Source organism: Pan paniscus, chromosome 18, assembly GCF_029289425.2.
Source record: "Pan paniscus chromosome 18, NHGRI_mPanPan1-v2.0_pri, whole genome shotgun sequence".
NCBI classification, from domain to species: domain Eukaryota; kingdom Metazoa; phylum Chordata; class Mammalia; order Primates; family Hominidae; genus Pan; species Pan paniscus.
This window is the reverse complement of record NC_073267.2, coordinates 63,245,076-63,265,942: the sequence shown is the minus strand read 5'-3', so window position 1 is coordinate 63,265,942 and position 20,867 is coordinate 63,245,076. Positions and strand designations below refer to the sequence as shown.

The following is a 20,867-nucleotide window of genomic DNA, read 5'->3' as shown; positions in this document are numbered from 1 at the left end:
TATAAGTTTTCTAGGATTTCAGGTGAAATATTGAAAACTCTTTACAGAAAAATCTAAAGCCCTTCAACATCATGTCTGGCTCTGTCAGCTTTCAGATGAAGCATTTGGGGAAAAAATTTAAGATAAAAATATTTACATTACAGAGGAGAACCTCATTACATCATGTTTCACGGACTTGGGAGAAAAATTGAAAGTATGAAAAGGAGAGAAAAACTGCTATGCGGGCCATTAGCTAAAGCGTCAAAATCACTATATTATCTGAAGTAAAATATGAAATCAGGTAAGGAAGCAGAGATACTTCTCAAACAATATTCTCCAAACCAGAGCTTCTAACAGTAGAGGTTTTAATTCCTTGGGTAACCTCAGGAAGGTATAAAGAGAGTTGTGGAGACTCACAGGAAACCCTTACATTGTAAATAACACAGAAACCAGAACCGAACTGGGTTAATCAAAAGAGGTTCATTATTTGTTCATCTAGCTTCAGGTAAAGCTTGATCCAGAGTTCAAAGTACACACCCAATACCCAGTTTCTCTCCCCCCAAAGCTCAGGAAAAAGAAAGAGAGAGTGGCCACAAAAGCTAGGGGCAGTCATTTGGGGGCCATGAGCTTTAGAATGGCCAAAAGAGGAAGGGGAAGAAACTGTTGGAACAAGGTCAACTTGAAGCCAGTGAGACCCCAGTTCTTAGGATGAAGTGAGAGAATTCCTTACCTTTTTAAATTAAGCCTCTTTGGGTCTGGAATTATTATTTGCTATCAAAAGAATCCTATTACTAAACAGAGACTGCAGTTGCAGAAATCAAAGAGTTACTGAACAGTGGCCACAATGTAACTGAATAGTACAAGCTCCTCAAGAACAACAAATACTTAACAGATTTGGGGCAAAAAATACTCATTTGCCACTATATAGGGATACAAAGAAGGATGAAGACACAAATTACATCTTTAAGGAGCTTACAAGTTTACAAGTCTAATTCAAACACACATAAAACTATTTATGGCCTTAGAAGTCATGAGAGTGTTTACTGTTGTGGGGAAGCAGACACTGGAAGGGAGCACTTCTAGGATGCTGATATGTTTCATTTCTTGACCAGGGTGCTAGGTACACAGAGATGTTTACTTTACAGCAATTCTTCAAGCTGTATGTTTATGATATATGTCATATTTCAATACTGAAAATTCAACAGACAGGCCGGGTGCAGTGGCTCATGCCTGTAATCTCAGCACTTTGGGAAGCTGAGGCGGGCAGATCACCTGAAGTCAGGAATTCGAGACCAGCCTGGCCAATATGGTGAAACTTTGTCTCTACTAAAAATACAAAAATTTGCTGGGCATGGTGGCCCGCGCCTGTAATCCCAGCTACTCAGGAGGCTGTGGCAGAAGAATCACTTGAACCTGGGAGGCGGAGGTTGCAGTGAACCGAGATTGTGCCATTGCACACCAGCCTGGGTGACGAGAGCAAAACTCCATCTCAAAAAAAAAAAAAAAAAAAAATCAATAGACAGGTTGGAAGTTAAGAAAATCTCCCAGATATTAGACTAAAAAACAAACATAAAGATTGAAAATAAGGGAATAAACAAGAAAACTAGAGGAAGAGTCCAGAAGGTTAACTAAATCATATGGATTCCAAAGAGATGAGAAAACTGGAGAGGAAGAAATAACTAACAAAGCAATTCAAGAAAATGTCCAACAATTGAAGGGCATGATTGAAAGCCCTACACAATGACAGTAAAATGAGTGAAAAATATCACTGTGAAATTGTAAAACATTCAAAAAAAGATCCAACAAAAAAAGCGACATAAAAGCTGAAGAAAAATTCAGAACTCTTAAAATGAACACTGTAAGATAAAAGACAGTAATGCAATGTCACTACGATTCTGAAAAAAATATTATTTCCTAACAAGGTTTTCATACTGGAAGAACCTACATATGCCAAGGTGGAATAAAGATGACTGAAGACATTTAAGGTCTTAAAAATTTACCTCCTAAGCATCTTTCTGAAGAAAACATTGTAGGACATGCTCCACCAAAATAAGAAAACAGTCAGGAAAGAGCAAGGCCAGGATGCAGGAATGTGAGGAGTCCACAAAAGAGAGAAGTAAAGGAATCCGCTGGATTACAATGAAGAGATCACAGAAAGGGATCCCCATGCATCAGGCATAGAACACCAGATTGGAGCAGACAAGAAGACTCTGGAAGACAGTGCTCCAAGAAAATGAAACGGACAGAATATCTGATGGTTCTGAAGCTCTTAAGAGGAGATGTGGTAGATAGCAAGGGATTTAATTAGTCATAAATACATAGAAAACTATACAAATACACAAAAAGCAAGACTACCATTAATGCAAGAAAAAAAGTTGAAAAGAAAAGGATAACAGATCACAGGTTTTGGAAGGCATTCTCAAGTATATATATGATAACCATAAAGGCTGAATAGTGATATAATCAAAATTACAGTAAATCTATAATGGGAATCAGAAGCGTGTACATGTGTAGGCAGGCAGGGAGAAAGAAGAGAGCTAAGTAAATCTTCACCTTCCATATCAGGAAGCCAATATATAATGTTCAAAACAATGTAAGTATGTTATCAACTACCAAAAGCATTACCCGAAAGAAAAGAGTAGAAATGATTGCCTGTGGAAATGAAAATGGGAAGAAAAGGTGTAAAAACTCCTGCTTTTTTTTCCTTAATAAACCTTATAAAAATATTTGACTTGTAAAAATGATATGAATGAATAATTTTGATAAAAACTAAAAATAACACAGTATTGAATGCTTACTATGTGCTAATTACTGCTGTTATGTTCTTGGCACTTTACAAGTGTTTAGTTCTCACAATCCTGAGGTGGATACAGCTCTGATCACTATTTTACAGATGAGAAAACTGAGTCACAAAGAATTTAAGTAACTTGCTTAAGGTTCCATAGCTAATTAATACCAATATGAATGATGTCATTCAGTAGTATAGAATTTAAGTGCCTAATCAATGTCATGGACAGTAAAGTCTGTTCCACTGTTCTCTGATCCCTTGCTCATCACATTAATATATTATCAAAAGTTCAGGCCGGGCGCGGTGGCTCACGCCTATAATCCCAGCACTTTGGGAGGCCGAGGCGGGTGGATCACAAGGTCAAGAGATCAAGACCATCCTGGCTAACATGGTGAAACTCCACCTCTACTAAAAATACAAAAAATTTGCCGGGTGTGGTGGCGGGCGCCTGTAGTCCCAGCTACTCAGGGGGCTGAGACAGGAGAATGGCGTGAACCTGGGAGGTGGAGCTTGCAGTGAGCTGAGATCACGCCACTGCACTCCAGCCTGGGCGACAGACCGAGACTCCATCTCAAAAAAAAAAAAAAAAAAAAAAAAGTTCAGCTATCCTTGAAGAAAATATTGCAAGTCATATATCTGATAAGGAATTAATATCTAGAGTACATAAGGAAATCACAAAACTCAACAACTAAAAAACAGCCAAATTCAAAAATGGGCAAACAACTTGAATAGACATGTCTCCAAAGAAGATACATAAATGGCTAAGAACATGAAAAGATGTTCAACATCATTAATTATTAGGAAAATGCGTATCAAAACCACAAGGAGATACCACTTCATACCCATTATGATGGCTGTTATCAAAAAACAGGGAACAGTAAGTGTTGGCGTAGATGTGGAGAAATTAGAACCCTTGCGCATTGCCAGCAAGAATGTAAAACAGTTCAGTCGCTGTAGAAAACAGCATAGCAGTTCCTCAAAAATGTCAACATAGACTTATCATTTGATCCAGCAATCCTACGCAAAAGTACATACACAAAAGTATACACACAAAAAAAGTATATACACAAAAGTACTGAAAGCAGAGATTCCCACAGATATTTGTATACAGAGATATCTGTTCACAGCAACTTTATCCACCATAGCCAAAAGATGGCTATTATGAATAGCCAATGGATGAATCAATCAACAAAACGTGGTATATTCATACAATGGAATATTATTCATCTTTAAAAAGGAATTAAATTCTGATACATGCCATAAGATGGATGAATCTTGAGGACACTATGTTAAGTAAAATGGTTGTATTAGTTTGTTTTCATGCTGCTCATAAAGACATATCCAAAACTGGAAACAAAAAGAGGATTAATTGGACTTACAGTACGACATAGCTGAGAGGCCTCTGAATCATGGCGGGAGGCAAAAGGCACTTCTTACATGGCAGTGGCAAGAGAAAATGAGGAGGAAGCAAAAGCGGAAACCCCTGATGAACCCACCAGATCTCGTAAGACTTATTCACTATCATGAGAATAGCACGGGAAAGACCAGCCTCATGATTCAACCAGTTCCTCTTTGGTCCCTCCCACAACATGTGCGAATTCTGGGAGATACAATTCAAGTTGATATTTGGCCAGGGACACAGCTGAACCATATCAATAATCTAGACACAAAAGGTCAAATATTGTATGAGTCCACTTACATGAGGTACCTAGAATAGTCAAATATAATACAGACAGAAAGCAGAACAGTGGTTACCAGGAAATGGGGGAAAGAGAAATGGGGAATAATTGTTTAAATGGGTACAGAGATTTGGTGTGGGATGATGCTTAATGCCACTCAACTGTACAGTTAATATGGTTATAATGCTTAATTTTATGTATATTTTATTGAAATAAAAAAGGATACAAGGGAATGAGCTACTGATATACATAACAACATGGATGAATCTCAAAATAACTATGCTAAGTTAAAGAATCCAGACAAAAAAACCGTGCACATATATAATTCCATCTGGTTAAAATTCTAGAAAATGCCAACTCATCTAGTGACAGAAAACAAATCCAGGCTGACACAGTGGCTCACACCTGTAATTCCAGCTCTTTGGGAGGCTGAGCAAGGAGGATCTCTTCAGGCCAGGATTTCAAGATCAGCCTGGGAAACATATTGAGACCCAGTCTCTACAAACAAATAAAAAACAATAAAAAAAGAAAACAGATCTGTCAGGAAGAGGAATTGCAAAGGGGCACAAGGAAACTTCTGGAATAATGGGTATGTTCATTATCTTGATAGTGGAGATAGTTTCACAGGTGCGTTGAAACTTATAAAACTATAAATGTTCAATATGTATAGCTTATTGTATGTCAGTTATTCCCGAATAAAGCCATTCACAGAGGGGAGAAAATGTAGCCATTCTTACAGGCTTAGCCTTCTCTTGACAAATGGGAGATGCCACTGCTGGTCATCCTTTCTCACTGGTGCTGAAACACTGCCACTCTCTTTGTTGGTAAAAAGTTACAGGACTGTATTTACACATTTCTCCCCTGCTCTGCCTCTTCTAATCTGGACCATCATATCCCTAGTCTGGATTACTTTGGTCACCTCTGTGAGCTCTCCTGTTTCTGGTGTTGCTTCCCTTCTTCTACTCCTCAGTGGCTCCCCATCTCACTCCAAATCCAAACCTACTACTTTGTATTTTAACATGACAAAGCCCTACATTCTGCCACCCATTTACGTGTCCCTTTGTCTTCATTTCATTTCCTCTTCTCTCACTCTATTCCATCCACACTTGTTGCTTCTGAAACATCCCAATCATGTTCTATCTTCCCGCCTATGTGCTCCCCCTTCAAATTTCTCAGTGGCTCATTCTCTCCGTCCAATCTGCTTCAATGTTACCCCTTTAACAAGGCCTTGCCTGGCTCTCCTATCTAAAATTGTAAGATTATCCCTCACCCTTGTTACACAATCTACTTTTATTTTCTGTTTTCCCTTGCTAGAATGTGAGCTCGATGAGGGCAGGGATTTTTGTCTGTTTTGTTCACTGATACATGCTCAGCATCTAGACAACTGACTAGCAAATAGTAGATGCTTATTGTTAAATGAAAAAATAATTGCATAGGCATGAAAAAAATGTAACTTTGTAGATCAAATAAGTTTTTTCCCCCCCTTTGGTCTTCTTGTGAGCCTTCTTGGCTCTTCATGGGAGACCTTATTGTTAGATGAATAAATAACGGGATGGTCACCCCCAAAAATGTGACTTATAAGACCAAACAAGTTTTACTGAGCAGTATAAGTGACTTCAAAAATCATTGACAAGGCATAGCATGATACAATAAAACAAAGCTAGGTCAAATAAGCTTTGAGATTTTAGACAGGGATGCTGGGACGCTAAGATAACATTAAACATCACAGCGTTTTTATGAATACTCCAAAACTCCAAGCTGTAATTATAAACTAGCTTTTCATGGTCTCAGTGATGAGCTGAGAAATATAGAGCAAGTCATGTTAAAATAGAGATTCAAGAATTACGGGAACAAATTTCCATCCTTAAGGGGATGCAATTTTTCCCAAATCAAAGACATGAATGGAAATCCTAGAATTCCAAGAACATTATTGCAAACTCTCTACTTTCCAGCCTATCACATGCTCAACAGGAAACATGGATCGGTTTCTTCCTTTTGTGAGCCTTCCTGGGTTTTGGATTTTTGTTTGTTTGTTCGTTTGTTTTGAGACGGAATCTCACTCTGTCGCCCAGGCTGGAGTACGGTGGTGCAATCTCAGCTCACTGCAACCTCTGCCTCCCAGGTTCAAGCAATTCTACTGCCTCAGCCTCCCGAGTAGCTGGGACTACAGGTGCGCACCACCATGCCCAGCTTATTTTTGTATTTCTAAGAGACAAGGTTTTACCATGTTGGCCAGGCTAGTCTTGAACTCCTGACCTTGTGATCCACCTGCCTTGGTCTCCCAAAGTGCTGGGATTACAGTTGTGAGCCTCCGCGCCCAGCTGCCTTCCTGGCTCCTTGTGGGAGGTCTGGAAAATAATGTCAAGAATATGCAATACTTGGCACTAGTTTAAAATCTTAAGAATTGCTTTTCTTTCTAGAAAGACAATTTCACAGAAAATGTTTCCTTCCAAACAAAGAAACAAAAATGGTAGCCGATAGTTACTGTTGATCTAAGTGATGTTTCTGAAGGTGTTCCAGTCAAAGAACAAGGTGCTGGACCATATTAAACATTGGGTTTTTAATGCCTTCCCCGCTAAAGTTCGTTTTTTATAGCTAGGAGTAACAAGCAATTGCCAGCAAAGCTGGAATAGGAAAATCAAATATTCTGCCTATTTACATATGGTTCCCCGAAGCCATTCCTGATTAAAAATTGTACCATTTCAATCTTCCTACTGGAGATATCTATTAACTAGAACGGCATGTGAAAGCCAATGAATTTAGTATATAATTACACGTATCCTATACAAATTACTTCTCAATGACCTCTACTCATGAAAATAAACCAAAGAGGGATGACTGGCTCATTATAAATCTACAAGAAGATTTCCCTGGGAAAAGGTATTGAGAGCAGAGTCTTGAAAGATCTTAAGCTTCAACTGAATTTAATTTCAGCAGGAAGCAATCACTTCTGTATCTGAATTCCCAGTGCATTTTACGTGAACCTCTCCAGTGGCAAGGAACACTTTCCAACTTAAATCCCTGCTCTTGTCACTAAGTAGCAATGTGACCTTGGCCAAGCCACTTCCCTTCTCGGTGTTTTCATTTGTAAAATGAAAGGCTAGAATCAAGTGATTTCAAAAGTCTCTTTCAAACCTAATGTTTCGTCATTTCATAATTATAATCACGAGAGCCCACCTATTACCTCCCTATTACCTCAAAGTGAGAAAGCCATTGATTTATCTTTGGAGTTCCCATACTGTCTGGAACGGCTCATTGACAAACAAGTTCAAGGACACAGAAAAAAATACAATTCTCTGAAGTGTCCACTCTCTGTGACCTCCTTAAGCCCTTCTCAACCTCAACCAAAGTTTTAAACCAAATGATTCTCTTCAAGTCCACCTTTGCCATAGTTCTGGCATTCTGCCAAGGATTATAAGACCAGAAAACTAAACAGATATCACTTGTCACTTAGAAGACATGCGCCCACCATAGAGTTTCAAGGCACATGCTTTGTACACCATCTGACCCAGAGCCACATGCTTTGTACGCCGTCTGACACACAGCCAGACACCTACAGAAAGGTTCCGTTTCAACGAATAAGATAATCCGATGCATTCCAATCATCTGAGAGTATGTGCTGGAAAGCTACAGCAGATGTGGGTGAGAAGTAAAGCTGGAGAAAGGAAGACACCAGGACCTGCAAGAAAAAGCAAGTGGAACGTCCCCTTAACCTTTCCAGAAGGTGGACATTTTAAAAATCCAAGTCCCTGGCCGGGCGCAGTGACTCACACCTGTAATCTCAGCACTTTGGGAGACAGAGGCATGCAGATCATGAGGTCAGGAGTTTGAGACCAGCCTGGCTAGCATGGTGAAACCCCGTCTCTACTAAAATTATAAAAAATTAGCTGGGAGTAGTGGTGCATGCCTGTAATCCCAGCTACTCGGGAAGCTGAGGCAGGAGAATCACTTGAACCCAGGAGGCGGAGGTTGCAGTGAGCCGAGATCGTGCCACTGCACTCCGGCCTGGGAGATAGAGCAATACTCTGTCTCAAAAAATTAAAAAAGTAAAATAATAAAATAAAATCCCCGAGATGGCTACACTGCTGGGATAAGAAACACCTGCTCATAATGCACATAGCCTTAGGTGTTAAGATTCTGAAGCCTGGATATTTGTCCTCAAATCCTAACTCTGCTAATTACTTGCTGCATCACCATGAACAAGTTAATAAACCTTCTGTGACTCAGTTTCCTCATCTGTAAAATGAGGATAGCAATAGTACTTCATTACTATTTTGTTCTTTGAATTGTTGGGAAGACAAATTGAGTTAATGCATGTAAAATGCTTATAACAGCATGTAGCACGTAGTAGGTGCTCAATAAATGAGCATTCCCAGTATTGCTATTATTATTAGATGGAGTTCTGAGAATTTCTGCAGTTAAGAGAACAAAGGAGGCCGGGCATGGTGGCTCAAGCCTATAATCCCAGCACTTTGGGAGGCCGAGGCGGGCGGATCACGAGATCAGAAGATTGAGACCACGGTGAAACCCCGTCTCTACTAAAAATACAAAAAATTAGCCGGGCGTGGTGGCGGGCGCCTGTAGTCCCAGCTACTTGGGAGGCTGAGGCAGGAGAATGGCGTGAACCTGGGAGGCGGAGCTTGCAGTGAGTGGAGATCGCACCACTGCACTCCAGCCTGGGCGACAGAGCGAGACCCCGTCTCAAAAGAAAAAAAGAAAAAAAAGAGAACACAGGAGTTTGCACACCGCTCTTACAGATTCAAATTCTACAGTTCCCTCTTTAAGTACCAACATTTCTATATTTATATGTAATTTATATTTGTATACTTTGTCAGTCTTAATTACTCCTGAGCATAGAAACTATTCATTAGACATTTAAATTCCTTTCTGAAAGATATTCTAGGTTTCAAAAACTACTTGATCACCCACGCGAAGGGAGTACAATAGGACTATTAAACTGGAGGGCTGAGAGTAATTGGGAGCACAAAGACATCTTTGTAGAGCTTTGTACTATCACATACCGCTGCTTCAGGTTTGGAGAGTTGTCTCCTTAAGAAAGAAACTAACTCCATTGTTCGTTCACATCAGAGTTCTTGGATGTGATAGTTCTTAAATCCCTGGCAAGTCCTTATTAAAGATCAGAGGATCTCCGTTCTTTCCATTAGGACAGCATTAAATCCCTTCAAGCGATTTTCTTAGGTCAGCATCATTATTTGAGATGCCAGAGAAAGTGGTGAAATTTCCAAATGCTAAACTAGTTCCTTGTTTCAGACTGAAGACATAAGATAAAGTTAGAAAAAATATTAGTAGTTCTGAGGAAATTTTTGAGACTGGGAAATTGTAAGAAATTTAAAGAGTACTTTAAAGATCTTTTTTTTCTTAAATCTCTTTTCCAAAACAGTCATTTTACTAAACAAATAACAACAACAAACAAAAATCCAATCAAATAACTAGAGTTGTCAGAAAATAATGACCCTGGAAAGTTCCAGTCATTCCCTGATGGGATATCCAGAATTCTGGTTTTCCAAACATCTTTCAGTAAATCAGACAGGAGAGCTAATACTATGTCTTGTATCCCTTTGCCAAATAATCAGACACAGAAGAAAGTCAACAGAGGTCATGCTCTCCTCCATCTGTTCAACTACCATTTTTGTAATTCTATTCTAAGGAAAAATGAGGGCCATAAACACACAGAAACAATAATAGAAGAAGACAAATGTGGGTGGGCTACTAAGAGGTAGCCTACGATCTGTTTCAGGGGGATTATACATCAGAAAATGCAAGAACAAGTCTACCACAGCCACCCAACAAGGTCTAAAACTGCAGAATTGGGTAAAGGGCTAGGGAGTTTCCTGAAAATAGAGCACTGTCTGCTTACAAAACCTACCTCAACTGCTTCTGGCAAGGAAGGACAGTAGTTACAAACTATATGAAGCCAAGAACAAGTCCATATTTGACAAATCACACCCATCAAGATAGTGATGTCAACCATAATAAAATATTTTGGCAGGTCTGGAAATGTGCACCTGTGGGAACCTGGAAAGATTTGACAGATTTTTGTTCTCCCAGCTCTTTATCAGCAAGTTAATTATAGCAACTGTACAATCTCCTCTGAGCTGTAGAGAAGACAGTCGGCTGTATGAAACCAAGAGGCTGCTCTCCTGGGCACACGAGAGACAAATGACAGTAGTGCTTACGTGCGAAAATATTCTGAGTACAGTATAACAATGAGCCAGCTAGCATGGCTAGATGAGAAAGAGGCATATTCTGCAGACATACAGGTGTGACAAGACTAAAAAGGACACATGATACACACACACGCATGTGCATGTACACACGCAAGCACACATGCAAACATGTTCATGTATATGCGTGTATATCTCCAGAGCCTAAACAACTCGGGTCATATTATTACATACAGGGCTGCTTTTTCCAAGAGCAGACTGTACCTTCACAGCTATAACTGTACACTGCCACCGCTGACCTGTCCACCAGATTTTCATCATGATGCCAGCTCACTGCCATTTTCCCCATGCCAAAATAAGGTTCCTCTTTCAGGTATGGCATTTTCTGAGGATCCATGAAATTCAGCAAAGTTACGTTGTATGCTGCTCTGCTCTTAATGTCCACTTCATCTTGTCCGTTGTAGGATGACCCCATCCCAACCCTGGGGAAATCTGCAGACATACACAGTGGCACAGCATCCTCATTAGCCTTCTCTTTGGCAGCAAGTTCTTCCAAAGCCTGGATGGTTTCTATCTGCAGGTAGTCATTGAGCTTGAGGAAGGTCTCACAAGCAGCGGCTATTTCAGCCTCGGTGTGTTTTATATTAGACCCTTTCACTGGCCAGGGGACCGTAAAGAGCCTGGTGTTCAGGTACTTGTAGGTGCAGCCTGGATTACCAATGAGGATGCGAGATACCGGAGTGAGCAGATCTTTGCCTTGGATCCTAACCAGGTCCCGAAATAAGCAGCCATGCTTGTGCAGTGTGAGAAAGGCTTCTTGAACCTCTTTATGGAGCTCCTCAGATACACTGCTGGCTTCTCGGAGAATTAGTTTAGGATATTTCAGCTGCCACTAAAACAAAACCAAAGCAAAAACAGACGTTGATATATAGCTACAATTGTATTATTTCCAAAGGTGTGTTTCTTTGTAAGCATTTGGGGAGTTGTGGGGGGACTACCTGGTGGCTATTTCTACATAGGAGTCACATCTTCCTAGCCCAAAACAGAAAACCAAATAAAACAAATGTCATCAAACTCTACAGTCAAGATTTTCAAGTTCAAGCTCAAATTACTAACAATCTTTAATAAAAAACAAAAAATAATAATGTGGGTCCTGATACACCAGGATTACTCTGTGACCACTTTTTCTCACCCTAAATCTCAACACCATTTTATTAACTGCTTATTATCTAAAATATTTATTAAGTGCTTACTACGTACCAGGTACTGTTGTAAGTTACTTGTGTGCATTAGCTCATTTTAACTCTATGCATAGTATTATTATCTCCAGTTTATAGATGAGACCACTGAAACACAGAGACATTAATTTGACCAAAGACATTAATTTGCCCAAAGTCACACAGCTGGCAAATATTGGAGCTGGAATTTAAAGCCCCTGGACACCAACCCCTGGCTTCCAGGGCATGAGTTCTTAACCATGAGAATGCATTGTCTCAATAAATGACAAACTGGTTTCTGCTTAACACTTTCACAAAAAGAGAACTCACTTCTCTTCAGGAGTTAGACATTAAGTTCCATGAACACAAAAGCCATGGCAATTTTGCTCATGACTATAATATGAGTGCCCAGAATTTACTCAGTAAATGGTAAAGGAATGAATAAATGGATTCGTGCATGGATGAATGAGGTATTATTACATTGCAATTCTAGAAAGTTCTAATAATTCTACTGGTGTCACTGGAGGAGAGTAATATTAGTCAATTCCCTTCCCTAATACAGAAATACATGAAATGATTAATGTAGGTTAGGGCTGCATTAGCTTTTCGGCTACCACTTTCCTTAGTACTTGGCATGTCAATCGGAGTCAGGCTGGAGTTTCCTGATTCTGTATAATGCAACTGATTTATTTGTAACCAAATCACAGGATTTTACATTTACCTCTGTAACGTTTGATCTGATTTGTTCCTCCCTAGTTTTAGGCTGTCTTAAACAAAGAGTCAGACATGATCAACACATTAACCTGTCCTCCCTGTATTGTGTTGCCCACCATTGTTAAGATACCTTCCTTCTCTGTCTTCATTCAGTAATTACCATTCACATGATAGGCAGGGCAAGACCAATATTCTTCCATACATTTTTTTTTTCATGCAGCATCTGTTTATTGAGCACCTACCACCAGATGGAAACAAGGTCCCTGTTCTCACAAAGCTTTCTACCAAATCAAGTAAATAAATAAAGAAAAGCAACCCCAAATTGTGTTAAGTACTAAGACAGAAACAAACCAGTAGGAAATCTTATTAGAACAGGAAGAATTCTCTAAGGAGACGGGATTTAAGCTGAGATCTTCAGGAAAAGAAGGCACCAGAAATATGACAAGCCAGAGAAAGTGCTTCCCAGAAAGACAGACCAGAGAAGCCAAAGGCACTCAGGAAAAAGACCAACCTATTCTAGGGACAAAAAAAGGCTTGTTTTACTAGAGCACAAGAGCCAAAGACAGAGTGACATGCTACGAGGAGGCAGAGGAAGGCGGAGGCCAGATCACACATAGCCCTAGAGGTCGTGGTAAGGAATCTGGAGCTAACTCTAGATGCACTGGAGGATGTAGAAGGGAGAAAAATAACTTGATTTACATCTTAAACAATCGCTGTTAGTTATAATATCAGGCACAGATTGGAAAGAGGCACATGTGAGCGTGGAATGTGCTATTACAATCATCTGGAAGAAAAGTGATGATGGTCTGGACTAAAATAGAGACAGAGATAAGTGGACAGATGAAATACATACGTTGTAGGTAGAACAAAAGGATGTGCTTATGAATTAGATATAAGGGATAAAAAAAGATATAAGTCTTTTGGGGTTTTTTGGCTTTTTTTGAGATGGCGTTTCGCTCTTGTTGCCTAGGCTAGAGTGCAATGGCATGATCTTGGCTCACTGCAACCTCCGCTCCTGGGTTCAAGTGATTCTCCTGCCTCAGCCTCCCCAGTAGCTGAGATTACAGGCATGTGCCACCACACCTGGCTAATTTTGTATTTTTAGTAGAGACGGGGTTTCTCCCTGTTGTTCAGGATAGAAGTTAAGAATACATTCCAGATTTCTGCATTTAACAACTAAATAAACAATTTACTATTCTGTGAAATAAGGAAAACTGAGGCAAAAGAGAAATAGTAGAAAGAAGAAAAGGGGGAAATGAAGAGTTCACTGTAGAGCTGCAGCCTTGAAGATACCTATGAAACCTCCAGGTGAAAATATGGTGGGCGGGGGGAGGGGAATTGGATGTACACATCTGGAGCTCAGAAGAGAAAGCAGGGCAGAGGAACGCAATGTGGGAGTGATCAGCACACAGCTTGGTTTTAAAGGCCTAGAAATGAATGAGATCACCTAGGGAAACAGTACAAATATCAAAAGGAGACCAAAGCTATTTCCTGAGTCGCAGCAGAAGCCTCAACAAAGGAGAACCAGCAGAGTGTATTATTGCAGAAGCTAAAAGAGGAGAGCATTTCTAGAAGGACGGGGTACTCAACTATGTCACCTGACACTGAGAGGCCAAGTGAGATGAAGACAGATGATCCAGTAGATTTGGTTGCATGAAAATCACTGATGGCAATGACACGAGCAATCTCAGTAGAGTGCTGGGGGTGAAAGTCAGATTGGAGTAGGCGAAGATGGAATGAAAGAGGAGGAAGTGAGATGGCATGTAGAGATGTCTCTGAATGGTTCTGCTATGAAGGGGAGTAGAAAAATGGAGCTTTTGATAAAGAAGAAGGCTAGACTAAGGGAAAATCTCTAATGATGGAAGACACTAGAGAACCCAGAGTTTCTCAGTACACTCATGAGAATGATACAAGAGAAAGAGGCTGATGATGCAGAGAGAGCAAATAATCAAAGAAGTCAAGACCTTGAGTGTCTAGAGCAGTAGCCCCCAAGTCAGGTATGCAAGGATTTGTAAGGCCATCTGGAAGAGTGGTGGGGCACAGGGGAGAGGTAGAACTGCTTTATTTTTAATACAAAATGAAAGAACTCAAGCATTATTAAAATATGTATGCCTATATATATACACACACATATACACACAAATAGGTTTAATATGAATATTATTATAAAACAGACACAAGTACATGAGTACTACCACCAGCACACTACTGGTGGTGTGCTGGAGTCAGTCCACACTGGCTCATGAGAGCCCACTGTGTGCATCTCTTTCCAACTGCACATTCAGTAACACCATGACAGTGGCCTGTAACTGTCCATAGTGAGAGTATTTACACTGCGGAAATCAAAAAACACTAAAAATCAAGGCTGGTTCTTTCCCCCTACAGGCTGCTTGTTAAACATTTTCTAGGATGTCACTGTATGTGCTTATCTACTGATAAGAGTATGTGATCAAAAATATTTGGATAGGAGAGAAGATACTTCTTATATTGGAATAGGCTAGAAGGAGAAAGAAGGTATGAATTCAGATAGGATGATAAATGTAATAATAGTAGGCAGATGAGTACGTTCTAGGGTTTCTTTTGGAGGGGTGGTAGTTAGAGAATGCTCTGACTTTCTCCATGAAGTTAAGGTGAATCACTAGCTAAGAATGTATGCTGGTCATTAGAGCTGTTTGCCAAATAGTTCTGGATTCCTCCTCTGCCACCCAGCTTTTTGGGCCCAGTGTAAAATTACACTTCCTGGTCCCCTCATGATGGATGAAACATGGGATTACTTCTGTCCAGTGAAAAAGGATGGCCATCCCTTCCAGCCTGGAACATGTCATTGTCACTGCAAGACCCTCCAGCATACTCTGCACCCCTCTGCCACAGCAACCAGCTGGTGGCTGCTTGGATCTCTGAGCTACTTTAATGGGTAGTGACTCTGTGCCAACCCACAAATGATACATAAAATGGACAAGAAATATTATTGTGTGGAGCCACTGAGATTTGAGAGTTATCAGTTACTATAGCATAATCTAGCCTGTTCTGAATGAGGCAGAGTGCAGGAGATATTATAGAAGACATGCAGAAAGTGGGAGGAAGTATGCAGAAGAAAAATGAATGAGTCAAGTCTGAATGTGAAAAAATGACTTTACTAGGTAAGTGTGGTAGGACTGCCCTGCTTCTCAAAATGCCTATCTAAGGTGTTGACCATGAATTGAAAGTGACAAAGAGAAGAGTCATGTGGCATACCACTATGGATTGTCATTGAGATTGTCAGGGATCCATTAAGGATTGAGTTTCCATATTTTAGTTATCCCCATTGGAAAATAGAAACAGTGATATCGTACTTTCTATTTACATAGCTTATGAAGAAAGCAATGCAATCCTGTAGGCAGAGACCAAATATTCTGAAGCCATGAGCAGCAACTCTAATTCTATCACTATACTGGTTACTTTCTAAGCAAGTCCCTGAGGCCCCAGTATACTCAAGGCAATGATGAAGAAGTGATGAAGAAGGTAATTTCTTCACACTGTCTTAACACCTCCAGTACTCTCTGAATGGTCCTTAGTATAAAATAATAAAGAAAAGTATGGTAATTCCCAAGAACTCTGTTTCTGAACACACTCCCCTCTGGGACTAAGAAAGGAATACTGAAAATAATGCACTCATATGCACAAATGCCTGCCCACCCCCCATTAAAATTTTGCAGCCCTTGTTCAACATACACTGGGTCTCAACACTGTATAAGATATATTTAATATGGGGAAATTATAACCCTATACACCAGGAAAACCACAAAACCACATAAATATCATCTGTAAATACCTTGACATAAAAAACAGCATAAAAAGAAAATAATGGCATGGGAAAATATTCCATTTTTTTCCCACTCAGATCATGTCCCCTTTCTCTCTGACCATATGTGTTTCTATTCCTGCAGTCCTCAAGTGTCCAGCTCTTAAATACTTCCCCCAGGCTCCTCCCCCAACTCCACACCTGGATGGTCCTTCCCATCCCTGGGTCATTTTCTCATAGAAACCTTTCCTGAATCTCCACCCTCAAATAGGTGCCCTCTGTTATCACTCCACACACTTTACTTCTCTTTCATAGCACTTATCTATTTGTAACTATATTTATTTAAACTATTATTAGTTTAATAATCTGTCCTGTAAGATCACAAGCTCCTAAAAGAAGATAGTACTAGTGGCCTGGAGCGGTAGCTTACACCTGTAATCCCACTACTTTGGGAGGCCGAGGCAGGTGGATCATCTGATGTCAGGAGCTCGAGACCAGCCTGGCCGACAAGGTAAAACCCTGTTTCTACTAAAAATACAAAAACTAGCTGGGCGTGGTGGCAGGCATCTGTAATCCCAGCTACTCAGGAGGCTGAAGCAGGAGAATCACCTGAACCCGGGAGGTAGAGGTTACAGTGAGCCGAGATCACACCACTGCACTCCAGCCTGGGTGACAGAGCGAGACTCCATCTCAAAAAAAAAAAAAGAAGAAGAAGAAAATAGCATTAGTACCTGTTATAGCCACAGCACTTGGTTCCACATAAGTGCTCAAGACTCCTTTCTAAGAATAAAAGCTTTAAAAGACTGAAGCAGATGAGTGGAGATCTTGGCTGGGGTAGGAAAGAAAACTAAATGTAAAGAGGCATGAGAGATCTTTTTGGGGTGCTAAAAATGTTCTAAAACTATTGTGATGATGGTTGTATGCCTCTGGAAATTTACCAAAAATCACTGAATTGTACAATTTCAAAACGTGCATTTTATGGTATGTAAATTATACACATATACAGTTAATCAATAAACGTTTTGAAAAAGAAGATTGATAGATGTGAATATCTGAAAATTTAAATTTTTATATAAAATAAATCATAAAATTAAAAGGCAAACAAACTGGAAAAAAAAGTACAACCTATATGGCAGGAATGCAGAACCATTAATGCAGAACCATTAAAAATTTAAATACACACACACACAAACACACATATTCACAAGCAAATTAACAGAGAAGCCTCTTAGCACATAAAAAAATTAACTGCCTGGGCGTGGTGGCTCACACCTGTAATCCCAGCACTTTGGGAGACTCAGGCGGGTGTATTGCTTGAGCTGACGAGCTCGAGACTAGCCTGGGCAACAAGGTGAAACCCCCTCTCTACTAACAATACAAAAAAATTAGCCAGGTGTGGTGGCATGCACCTGTGGTCCCAGCTACTTGGGCAGCTGAGGTGGAAGGATGGCTTGAGCCCAGGAAGTGGAAGCTGAAGTGAGCCTAAGTCTGGGCCACAGAGTGAGACCCCATTTCAAAGATAGATAAATAAATAAATATTAACTGTATCAAAGTTGGAAAATATATAATTTGTATTAAATTATACTTAAATTAGTTATTGTCTATCAAATTTGCATTAAAACATTTTATAATAGTAATACATATTGTTGATAATGGCAAAATTCAATATTCTGATAGCGTGCAATTAGGAATGCAAATTGCTTAAGGCCAATTGGACAAGATCTATCAGAACTTAAATATGCCCATATCTTTTCATGCCGTTATTCTACTTTTAGGAATTTGTCATAAGGAAGTTATTAAACACACCAAGATTATAAGAATATTCATCATACTGCTATTGATAATAATTAAAAACTGAAAACCACCAAAATGCCCAAGAAGGGTTTAGAAGGGAAAATGGTACAACCACGCGATGGAATATTAAAGTAACAAACTTAACTGTTTGGAAGTCAGTAGGAAACTATACTCATAGAAGAAATTAGTAACAAGATAGACAAGAGATCTCAGTTTCATTAAAAGAAAAACAGTACATATGTAAAAGCTCACAGAAAAAAAAAAAATTGGAGAAAAAGATAGCCAAAAGTTTATGGTGGTTATCCCTGAGTAACGTACTTGAGCATCATTTTGATTTCTTCTTTAGACATCTATATTATTTTCAAATTTCCCAAAATAAATGTAAAATATTTTTAATCAGAAAAATCAGAGTGAAGATGCTGCACTAAAAAAATTCTTAATTTTCATGACATTTCTTATATTTGCCAAGAGATTCTTTCTGATGGCTCTAAATGGTCAAAAATCTTCAAGAGAACTTCTGGTACTATTTAAATCTGTTGTTCAAGACTGAGGAATTTTCAGTCTACCACAGTGAAAACAAATAATAATAACTGGCTAATTTTGTCACTATCTCAAAGAAAATGTAAGAGAAAAAAATCCCAACCTAAATGCCCTCTTTTATTGTTTATAAAGTAATTAAATTAGTGCCTGACACATAAACGTACTATGAAGCATTTGTTCAATTTTTCTTTAAAAAAACAAAAAAAGAACAAGTAACTTTGGAGAAGAAGTGAACATTAAGTAATTTAATATTAATTCATTCTGTCAAACAAATAAGTTCACTTTCCATTTTGGACAGGTACATGTAGAACATCAGATATCACACAATAATTTGGAACAGCTGTTGGCAGATTTTCAAATATGCTAGGCTTTTTTTCGTTTAATCCCATTAGAGTTTTTTCCAATGAGTATGCAGTCATGAAATTTATATTAGCAGTTGTCTGGTCACATACTGTATTTCTTGAGATTCACAAATGATCCTGTGGCATAAATGATGATTATATAGTTTAATAAGTATTTGGAAAGGTATTTTAGATATAAAATGCCAGCATGCCAGGCCTTTGTCAATGGCCGAAAGATGTGGAAAGCTAAGCTCTCTGGAGATCAGGCTTCATTTTCTGTCTATTTTAAGCCATTATATAAAAATTCTACCTTTTCCTCCCATATCAAGAGATGCTTCTGAAAGATTTCATCACACAGGGAAGTCAGACATGGTTTTTAAACAAGATACCAGTTTACCAGAGGCTCACTTAAATGAAGCCCAGTGGAACTCAACCTTGGGTAGAGAGAAAAAAAAATTTAAATATTCAAGTAACTTGGGAAATACCCTTCACTTAGAAGTACTAGAATATTCTGATTTTAGAGGAGTGTATTTCTAATCTAGCTGTTAGATTTTGCTCCTAACACTTTCTATTTTGCACTCAGCAATTTGCACCCTATCACTCATTTTCTATATAATTTTTGTTGTAAAATGCTTGCGACTTGGCAGCCATCTGATGACTAACGGGCTAAACACTCATCTGACCCAGACTCTGTCTGCATGATGCAAACTAGAGCTCCAGAAAGGATACACTTCTGGAGTCACTGTTCAGACTCTGCCACAGCTATCACAAGACTTGAGGTAACATGTGCTTTGCTACAAAATGACACAGAGATCTTCGTTCATTCATTCATTCATTCAATACTTCATTTCATTTTGTTTATTTAACATTTCTCAAATACTTCCTATGTACCAGGCACTGTATAAAGTGCCAGACATACAAGGATTAAAAGAAGATAGGTCCTATTTGACAGCATCTCATAATTTAACAGTATAGACCAAAATAGAAACCAAAAGAGAAGAATGTCCTACAGTAGAAGTGTGAGTATACTGCTATGGGAGCAGGGAATAATTAGGAAGGAAAAGCTGGAAAACCCTTAGGTACTGAATACATATGTATTGAGCACATACTATTTGCAAAGCACTTGGGTGCTGAGAATATGGAAGAGAGCGAAACGTCTATTTTCTCTCTAGAAGCTCATGTCCTAGCAAGGTAAGCCAGACAATAAGCATATAAATAAGTAAAATATACGGTATTTTAGATGATGATAAGTCTACGGGGAAAAATAAAGCCGAGAAAGTAGGATAGGGAGTGCTGGGGTAAGTATGCCTACTTTCCACAGGGTGGTAAGGGAAGGCCTCTAGATACAGTGACATCAGAGCAGAAGAAAGCAAGAAATAAGGATACAATATCTGCAGATGCCTGGGGGGATGAGAGAGTTCCAGGTTGAGGGAACATTCAGTGCAAAGGCCTTGGGGCAGGAGTGAGCTTGGTTTATTCCAGGAAGAGTAAAGTGCCAGAATAGGAAGAAAAGTGTGAGGGGGGTGGGGAGTGGGCAGGGGCAGGAAATGAGGTGAGGGAAGCAGTTAGGAACCCAAGCATGTAGAGCTTTGTGGGTGCATGTCAGGTCCTAGGCTGATGGGAAGCTATTCAAGGGCTTTGAGCAAGAAAGTGTAATGAGCTGATTTATGTTTTCAAAGCTCATTCCGGATGCTGTGTTAAACTAGACCAGGGGAAGGAGGCAGAACCAGTCAGGAGGCTGTTGCAACAGAGATGATGGCAGTTTTGGCCACGGTGTAAGAAGCAGAGGTGGTGAGAAGCAGTCAGATTTTTCATACATTTTAGAACAAAAGGGATTTTCTAAAGCCTT

The 20,867-nt window shown here is 39.5% G+C and overlaps 1 protein-coding gene across 6 annotated transcripts in view; it reads right to left on the bottom strand.

Annotated features, from left to right (window-relative positions):
* FTO (FTO alpha-ketoglutarate dependent dioxygenase) overlaps window positions 1-20,867 on the bottom strand; it is a 404,110-nt gene that overhangs the window by 272,042 nt on the left and 111,201 nt on the right. For 3 of the 6 annotated variants that reach the window (XM_024925915.4, XM_063598008.1, XM_024925917.5), the window contains exon 3: window positions 10,866-11,523. In XM_024925915.4, coding sequence (XP_024781683.1) covers window positions 10,866-11,523 — 658 coding nt within the window. The remainder of the gene's footprint in view (window positions 1-10,865; window positions 11,524-20,867) is intronic. The other 3 variants (XM_024925916.4, XM_063598009.1, XM_055100543.2) reach the window with 1 other exon arrangement.